At 31.8% G+C, this 8,565-nt stretch overlaps 1 protein-coding gene across 1 annotated transcript; it reads right to left on the bottom strand.

Annotated features, from left to right (window-relative positions):
• Positions 1-5,856: 5,856 nt before the first annotated feature.
• On the bottom strand, positions 5,857-7,949 carry LOC145796973 (uncharacterized). The gene is made up of 3 exons (XM_082882825.1): positions 7,675-7,949; positions 6,737-6,776; positions 5,857-6,385 (listed from the first exon to the last, which is right to left on the bottom strand). The coding sequence occupies exons 1-3, from the start codon at positions 7,944-7,946 to the stop codon at positions 6,098-6,100; spliced, it is 600 nt and encodes a 199-aa protein (XP_082738951.1). The 5' UTR covers positions 7,947-7,949; the 3' UTR covers positions 5,857-6,097.
• Positions 7,950-8,565: the final 616 nt, after the last annotated feature.

Here is an 8,565-nt window from a genome sequence, read left to right as displayed (position 1 = left end):
TTTGATTTTCATCAATGAATATTTTTTTTACTAATAAAAAAATAATTTATTGCATAACGCTTGTCATATTCTCTCTTAAGGTAACACAAAAATGCTAATTTTCACGGTTTTAACCAATAAAAAATATAAAGTAAAACATTACATGAATTTTCCTTTTTTAATTAAAAGAAAATAAAAAATACAAAATGATGTTTTTGGCGACTAAACAATTGGGTGTTAAATATTTTTAGTCACTAAATAGTTAATAGCTAAAAAAAGAATTAAATGGAAACAAATTTTCGGGCGACTAAATATTTAGTATCCATTAAAAAAGACTTTTGGTGACTAATGATTTAAATAAAAATAAAAAAAGGAAAAACACTTTTGATGACTAAATATTTAGTAGCCAAAACAAAAAAATTATATGATAGGCGACTAAAACTTTAGTAACTAAACAAAAAAATAGATTTTAGGCAACTAAACATTTAGTAGCAAAAAAAGTAAGATGAACATAAAAAGAAAATTCGCGACTAAAACTTTTGTTGCCCTATATAATTTAAGTTTTGGCGACAAAAATTTAATAGCTGAAGATGTGATTTTAAATTTAATTGTAACTTTTTGATGACTAAAAAATTATTCGCCAATTTAGCCTTTCAGCAACTAAAAATTTTGTTTGTTGCGAATACCTTTCCTTTTGGCGACTAAAAAATTTAGTCGCCAATTTAGAACATGCAGCTGCAATTTGTTGTAGTGTGTCTAACAACCATCAAATCAACTATAAAAAAAAAAAAAAAAAAAAAAACTCCAATTATCTCAAACAAAACTTTTTAGCTAGGCTAAAATAATCAAAAAATCAAATGGCCAACTAAAATAGCCTACTTCCAAACGAGGCCAAAATAAAGTTTTTAACTTCATAAATATTGATATAAGTATTTAAAAAAAAAAAATTTGTTACTTACATCATATATTCTGTTAATCTGACTTAATAGTTGATAAACAGAGATAGTCATTTGTTATATGATTAGAAATCTCAAAATGTGATGTAATTTTTTAAATGTAAAGAATAAATCAATGTTTTTAACATGGATGTTTGGGTTAGAGGGTTGTTTGGGGTGTCCTAAATAAGTGCACTTTTTGTCTTTCTGGACTAAAAAGTTGAAGGAAAAAGTATGGATGTTTGAGTAAACTTTTTGACTTTTTATGAAAAAATGTGTAATAAAAAATTGTAAAAATTGGTTTGTAGAGGAAAATTAGGATTGAGAATTGTGCAGCTGTAATTGTTGACTTTTGGTGAATAGTATTAACTTTTTAATTTTTTGAGTAACTTTTTAACTTTTTTGCTTTTTTTTACACTTCCCAAACTTGACCTAAATTTTAAGAGGTGTATTTATAAATTACTTTAAAATTTAAAAATCATTTCGTGCTTTGCTAATAATTAAAAAAAATAAATAAAAAATAAATAAAAAATAAATAAGAAAAGAAGAAGAAGAAGAAGAGAGAGATAAAAAAAGAGGTGAATCTCCTTTGGCCCAATTATATCATGAGTAAAAGTGGCCTGAAAAAATTGATCATGCATGCGAGATTCTAGACATGCAACCCACTTATTAGAAGGAAGAGAATGCATATGTTTCAAAAAAGTAAAGAAGAACACGCTCAGAAAACAATGAAATAGAGTAAAAAAAAAAAAAATTTGTGACGAAAATAAAAATAAAAAATAACCTTACTTTCGAATGTTCTTTTTTGCGGGTTTAGCTTAACTACTAATAATAATGGAATGTACAGTTTAGATTTTGTTTGTGTCCGTTTGCTCTTTTCTTTTACTTACATTTTGATTAAAATTAATGAGTACTACTTTTTTTAACCAATTACAATATTATTAAGATATTACCTGCCGGTGCCTTAGGGCCAACCATTTCTCCTATGCAGGGTAACAAACTAGACCCAACATCACATGAGTCTCAGTAGTCACTTTATTTGGTTTGATTTTTATGATTACTTATTATCATTTAGAAAAAATGATTCATCCCTCTTATTTTGTCTCTCTAATTCCACTCCATTAATGTAAAATTAGAGGAGGCTAAAGACGAGGGAAAATAATTCATCCCCCCCCCAACAAAAAAAAAATTTCACCTCAAATGATGTGGAATCAAGGGAGCTAAAAATGAGGCAGATTGGAGTGTGAGATCACTTTACATGAATTTTTAATTACATCATTAAAATTAGGAGGATGTAACAGGGGTAAAGATGAGAGGAGTACGAGATTGCTTCACATGAGTTTTAGCTATGTTATTGAAGAAAAATTGTGGGGTCTCAATTAGGGGATGCAGCAAAACTATTTAGTCAATTATCATGAATAAAATAGGCCTGAAGAAATTCATCTTGTGGGGTAGACTGGTAGGTGCCATGCATGCATGCAATTCACCTAAAAAAGACCAAAAACAAAGGAGCACTAGCCATTGCTATCTTAAAATTTAGACTTTACGCAAAAACTGGTATCTTTAATTAATGAGAAATGTTAATCTCACTTGACTTCTTCACAATGCACTTCTAAATTAATTATTTTTTTATGTGCATTAAAAATCATGTTGTGCGTTAATCTCACTTGACATCTTCACAATTCATTCTCACTTTTTTTTTTTTTTTTTTTTTTTTTTTTTTTGTTTTTTTTGCGCGCACACCACCCTCACCTATTCTCGAACAGTGCAACTATCATGTTTCATGTTTACAAGGCTTAAGTTCCATGTCTTTCCATGGGTCATTATGTAGTGGGCATCTCTTTAAAAAGTGTGTGTGGAGATTTGAAGTTGCAATTGAAATCTAGTTGATAATGCAACATAATATGTTAGGTACATTTTTATTAAGAAAATTAACACAAATTAAAAAAAAAAGAAGGGAATTAAAAGACCCACATAGATAGAGAAGATCTCTTTTATTTATTTATTTATTTTTAATCAACAAAAAATGAGTTTATTGATGATAAAAAACATAGTGAAAGAATTACATCAATAAGGGTGCAGGCAGAACTGCATCATAGAGGAGATCTTCTATTGGTTCAATTCGAGGTGAACTTCACCTCCATAAAGTAGTTAACTTCATAAATATTGATATAAGTTTTTTTTTTCCAAAAAAAAAAAATTGTTACTTACATCATGTATTATGTTAATTTGACGTAATAGTTGATTAATGAAGATAGCCATTTATTGTATGATTAAAAATCTTAAAGTGTGATATGTAATTTTTTAAATATAAAGAATAAATTAATATTTTTAATAAATTTTAAAAGATGTATTTATAAATTACCTTAAAATTTAACAATCATTGCTTTGCGAATAATTTAAAAGAAAAAAAGAAAAAAAAAGAAAAAAGAAAAAAGAAAGTGAATGTCCTTTAGCCCAATTATATCATGAATAAAAGTGGTTTGAAAAAATTGGTCATGCATGCAAGATTCCAGACATGCAACCGACTTAAAAGGAAGAGAATGCACATGCTTCAAAAAAGCAAAGTGCAAGCTCAGAAAACAAAGACATAGAGTAAAAAAAGTTATGATGAAAATAAAATAAATAAATAAATAATCTTACTTTCGAATGTTCTTTTTTGGGGGTTTGTAACTGCTAATAGTACTGGTCCGTAGAGTTTAGATTTTGTTTGTTTCCGTTTTCTTTTACCTGTCTTTTGAATATAAATATATTATATGATATACATTATGATTAAAATTAATATTGATTATAAATTATTATAATATTTAGTATAAAAAAATCAATATATTTGGATTTTTTATATTTTTTTAATATACAAATTGTATAAATAAAAAGAGTGAAAATAATATTTTTTATTTACGTTATATTTTTTTAATTAAAACAAGAATAATGTTTCGTAACTCGAAACTTTTTTCTCTCGAATCCCCCTAATGCCCAAAACGATGTCGTTTTGGAAATTTTCCTTTTTTTTTTTTTTTCTTCATTTTCCAGTCTGAAATGCAGAGAGGAAGAGGGAGAGGGAAAGAAAGAGAAGAGAGAAAGAGAAGAGAAGGGAACAGGAGGAGAGAGGGAGAAAGAGAGAGGAGGAGAGGAGGGAAGGGCCCCTCCTGTGCCTCCGCCGCCGCCGATCGTCGCAGCCCCGCCTCCGACCCTCGTCGCCTCCGGCCCCGCCTCCGCCTCCAACCCGATTGGCCCCCTCCAGTTGTTCTTCTTCTTCCTTCTCTTCTTCCTCCTTCTTCCTTCTTTCTTCTTCTTCTTCTTCTCTTCTTGGTTGATTCGGGAGATTCGGAGGCTCCAAATTCGAGCCCCTAGCACGACTGTTAAAATAATCTCTTTTCAAATTTATAAGTGTATCTTATCTTTTAAATAATTTTTTATACAGATAATATGACACCAACAATTCAGTTTGACGTGACCTTTTACGTAATCACATGACATATGTCTTTACAGCCACAAAATTTGTGAAATGTCAACCCACCTTTCCACTCTTTGTTTTTAAAAAATAAAAAAACTAACTTTACTTTTTGGCTGGCCCTATTTTGATGGTGTTTGGGAAGTGAGTTTTTATGTAGATTTTAGTAGATGTAGGTTTTTATGAGATAAAAAAATTTTGGTGTTTGGGAAGATAGTTGGATTTTTATGTGATTGGATGTGATGTTTGTGAGAGAAAAAGTGAAATGATTATGGGGTTGGATATGATATTTTGTTTGGATGTGTTGTTCTTGGTTTTAGTGGAAAAAATGAGAAAAAAATGAGAAAAAAATTTGGGAACTTGCTTCCCAAAGCAAAACACAATTTTCTTTTTTTCTTCTTGCAAGTGCTTCATATTTGTCATGTTGTGTGTTGGACTATACAATATCATTAATTTTTTACACTGTTTTTTTTTTTTTCAAAATTATCAATAGTTCTAAGAGTTGTTTTTTTATTATTTATTTTATTTTATTTTTTATAATTATTATCCCACAATAATGGCAAGGCACTGAATGGGGTGCTATCCAGCACCCGATTGAATTCATTGTTTCGAAATCTATTGAGTGAGTTTGACGAATTGACGAATGGATGCAGACTAAATTGACGGATTGAACAAATCTTTGTTTACAATAAAAATGATAATTTTTACAAAACAAATACTATTTTGCAAAATGAGAGAGAGAAAAAAAAAACTAATTTTTTAAACTAATGAGAAATGAGGGTTATGCTTTTTCTAAAAATTTAAAAAATAATTATATTTTCGAAAAAATATTGATATATACACGACCAAAAAAAAAAAAAAAATGAAGGAAGACAAATATGACAAAAATGGCATCTTTAAGATTCCTATAAAACAGACCTAAGTCAACCTTAAATCATGACACTTTAGAAAAACAAATGCTTTGCACCCTCACACAGGCACCAAACTCTTTACACTCTTTGCTTTTAATCATTGAGAAAATTATTTTGTAATAATTTATAAAGATTGAGAGTTAAATATTTTAGTCAAAAAATTATTATAAATTATTACAGTATTCTTTTTATTTTTTTATATAAATTTTTATAAAAAATTAAAAAAATTATTAAAATAACTTATTCTCATTTCATTGAAATAAGACTTGGGATAGCTACACTAAATTTATTTATATACGATTGGGGCCCCTTCTGTTGTGCATGCTTTGGTTTTTCCACTAATTCATTATTATATGCAAGGAGAGAAGGAAAAGAAAAAAAAGGTCACTTTGCTTTGCACAACGACATTGATTTATCATTTCCTAAATGTAAAACACATATGATATGATATATTTTTTTTATAAGTAAAAAAAATGTTTTCTTGATGAAATGAAAATACAAATCATACAAACATCAATAAAACAAAGAAAAGGTTACAAACATCATAACTTAGCAAATCTGGAGATGACACATGATATGATAATACAAACGAAACAAAACCTATTTAGTTCACTGATATATATATATATATATATAATAACAGGTTACTAGGCTCAGCAACAACCGCTCACATGGATCCTTGCATGAAATCCCAAAATAAAAAATAATAAATAATAAAAAAAACAAAAATAACAAAACATAAGTAGAGGACAATTGACTTTAACTGAAACGAGAAAGAAACTTGTTGTTGCAGGTCCCTCATTTAGTTCTTCATCGTATCAAAGGAACTGACGAGTCGGGATGCGGTTAGGGCCTTCACATTCGGCAGAATATGTTCCTTCAGTGGGAGAGTACCGAAGTTTCAGTGTTTCTCCGGCCTCCAGTTCATTACGACGTACAAATTGAATCCACTTTTCGCGATTCAATAACTTTTTATTACCATTATCACCACCTATTGCTATCTGAAACCTCCACTGCATATCTTTTTGATCCCACACAACCATGACGGGCTGGTTGTTCTCATGAATCAGTGGTATATTCATGTCGGTTAAATCTTCTTCGGAGAGCTTCTTCTCAAAGCTTATTCATCCACTGCTATGTTATCTTCCCAAAGGTGTTTTCTGGTTGCACCTCTTGCACTTTGGATTGCACACTTTGTTTTCTGGATGCACACCTTGCACATCATCCCACATGAGATGGCAATATATCTCATAGCTAAATATTCAACAGTATAGAAGCACAGAAATGGAAGTCTAAAAGCAAGCAAAACAAATGCCCATATCCATAGAGAACAGAGTCTTTTCACATATAGAGTCCTTCTGGCACCCCCTCTTTCTTCTTGAACATGACCTTATCTTTAGCCTTCTTGAAGTCTGAATGCGTAAACCTTCATACGGCGCTCTCTTAGAGCAAGTAACCTTCTTCTCAAAGCTTATTCTGGAAGTAGTTCTCCAACCACTGAACAAATTAGACGATGTGATGATGAATCAAAATATATGTTCTTAAAAAAAAGAAAAAAAGAAAAAAAGAATTGAATGTATTGTATATGTGCATAAAATAACATAAACTCATCCGAACAAAAAAGAAAAGAAAAGAAAAGACAATATGAGTTTAGAGTGAAAGAGATAGAGCAAACATATAAACCAATTGACGTGGTAGATTTGATATTACAAAATTACCCACTTTCTAACTTAGAAACAAGTAGTAGTAGCCTCATTCACAGAGAGGTAGTAGATGATAAGAAAGGAGAATATGTAGAATAATTTAGAGAGAGAGAGAGAGAGAGAGAGAGTACTCCGAAAAAAATCCCGACATAGTACTCCGGACCCACCGACGACGACACGATGGCGTGATTCTCATCGATCAGCTCCTCGAGATTGCCAACGCTCATCGGCGAGCCCCGCAGATCGTCGACCTTAGATCGATCCTCCTCAGTCTTCTCCTCTTGGGGCTTCAATCTCTCCTGATTGGTCACGAACTCTTCTTCCATCAAAAGATAGTCCTTGATTCGCTCCAGCTTCAACAGCCTCAGCTTGCACTTCGTCAGCGGCGTCACCGTCGGAAGCAGAAGCCGGGCGGCGGCCTCGGGCCCCTTCTGCTTCCGCTGCGCTTCTTGTTTCTACTTCAATCATTTATATTGTCGGCTTGTATATCCGGCCCTACCCCCTCAAGTCAATTAACCCCTCTAACAATTTTACTCATGTTTCAAGCTTATCTTTATACTTTCAGCTCAAATTTTTTTTCTTTATAAAATTTTTAAAATTTTAATAAAATACTTTTAGTTGAAGTTCAAAATTTTTTAAAAATTAATAATAGTTTCTATAAAGACAAAAAGAAAAAGAAATTCAAACCCGACCTGAGCAGTTGGCCTTTCAATTCCACGTAATATAAATTTTCATTGGGATTGAAATAAAACTTGACAATAACACCTTTCATGAGACCATGAGCCTTAGTAAACTGGCTCCATTCGCCTTGCAACCTTTTTTGCTTCTCATCATCCTTTATCGCCACCTCAAACTTCCATTTCCTTCCAGTTTGATCCTTTACAACCATCACTTCTTTGCTTTCTTCTGGTAAATTAGTTGCGGAACGAGGTACCTCCAAGATGGTTTTGGTAGCATCTGACATCGAGAGTACCTTCCCAAAGGTGTTTTCTGGTTGCACCTCTTGCACTTTGGGTTGCTCACTTTGTTTTCTGGTTGCACCCCTTGCACATCATCCCACATGAGATGGCAATATATCTCATAGCTAAATATTCAACAGTATAGAAGCACAGAAATGGAAGTCTAAAAGCAAGCAAAACAAATGCCCATATCCATAGAGAACAGAGTCTTTTCACATATAGAGTCCTTCTGGCACCCCCTCTTTCTTCTTGAACATGACCTTATCTTCAGCAGTTCCAACATGGTCCTCTGAATTTCGCGTTCACCACCTGAGTGGGCATCATACCTCTTTGTACCAACTGCATCAATTTCATCGATGAACACAATTGAAGGTGAGAGATCATCAGCAACCCTGAAAAGTTCCCTCACTAACTTTGAACCATCACCCAGGTATTTTTGTATTAATTCACTTCCAACAACACGCAAGAAAGTTGCTGATGTAGTCATAGGGCTTTTTGTCAATTAAAAACAAAAAGTGTAAAGAGTTTGATGTTTGTGTGTGAGGGTGAAACGCATAAAGGACCCTCAGCTCAGCTCAGCATCATATGCGAAGCAATACACAATCAAACTAGTGATGGAAACAA

The sequence above is a fragment of the Camellia sinensis genome, chromosome 8 (assembly GCF_055761805.1).
Source record: "Camellia sinensis isolate YWXY chromosome 8, ASM5576180v1, whole genome shotgun sequence".
In the NCBI taxonomy this organism is placed as follows: Eukaryota; Viridiplantae; Streptophyta; class Magnoliopsida; order Ericales; family Theaceae; genus Camellia; species Camellia sinensis.
The sequence above is the reverse complement of the archived record's forward strand: the minus strand, read 5'-3'. Positions and strand labels throughout refer to the sequence as shown.

Coding starts and splice junctions, on each gene's coding strand:
- LOC145796973 (XM_082882825.1), bottom strand. CDS start 7,946: ATGTCAGATGCTACCAAAACCATCTTGGAGGTACCTCGTTCCGCAACT. Junction 6,777..7,674: donor TTGAAAGGCCAACTGCTCAG/GTCGGGTTTGAA, acceptor TAATTTGTTCAG/TGGTTGGAGAACTACTTCCA. Junction 6,386..6,736: donor GAATAAGCTTTGAGAAGAAG/GTTACTTGCTCT, acceptor TTTGAGAAGAAG/CTCTCCGAAGAAGATTTAAC.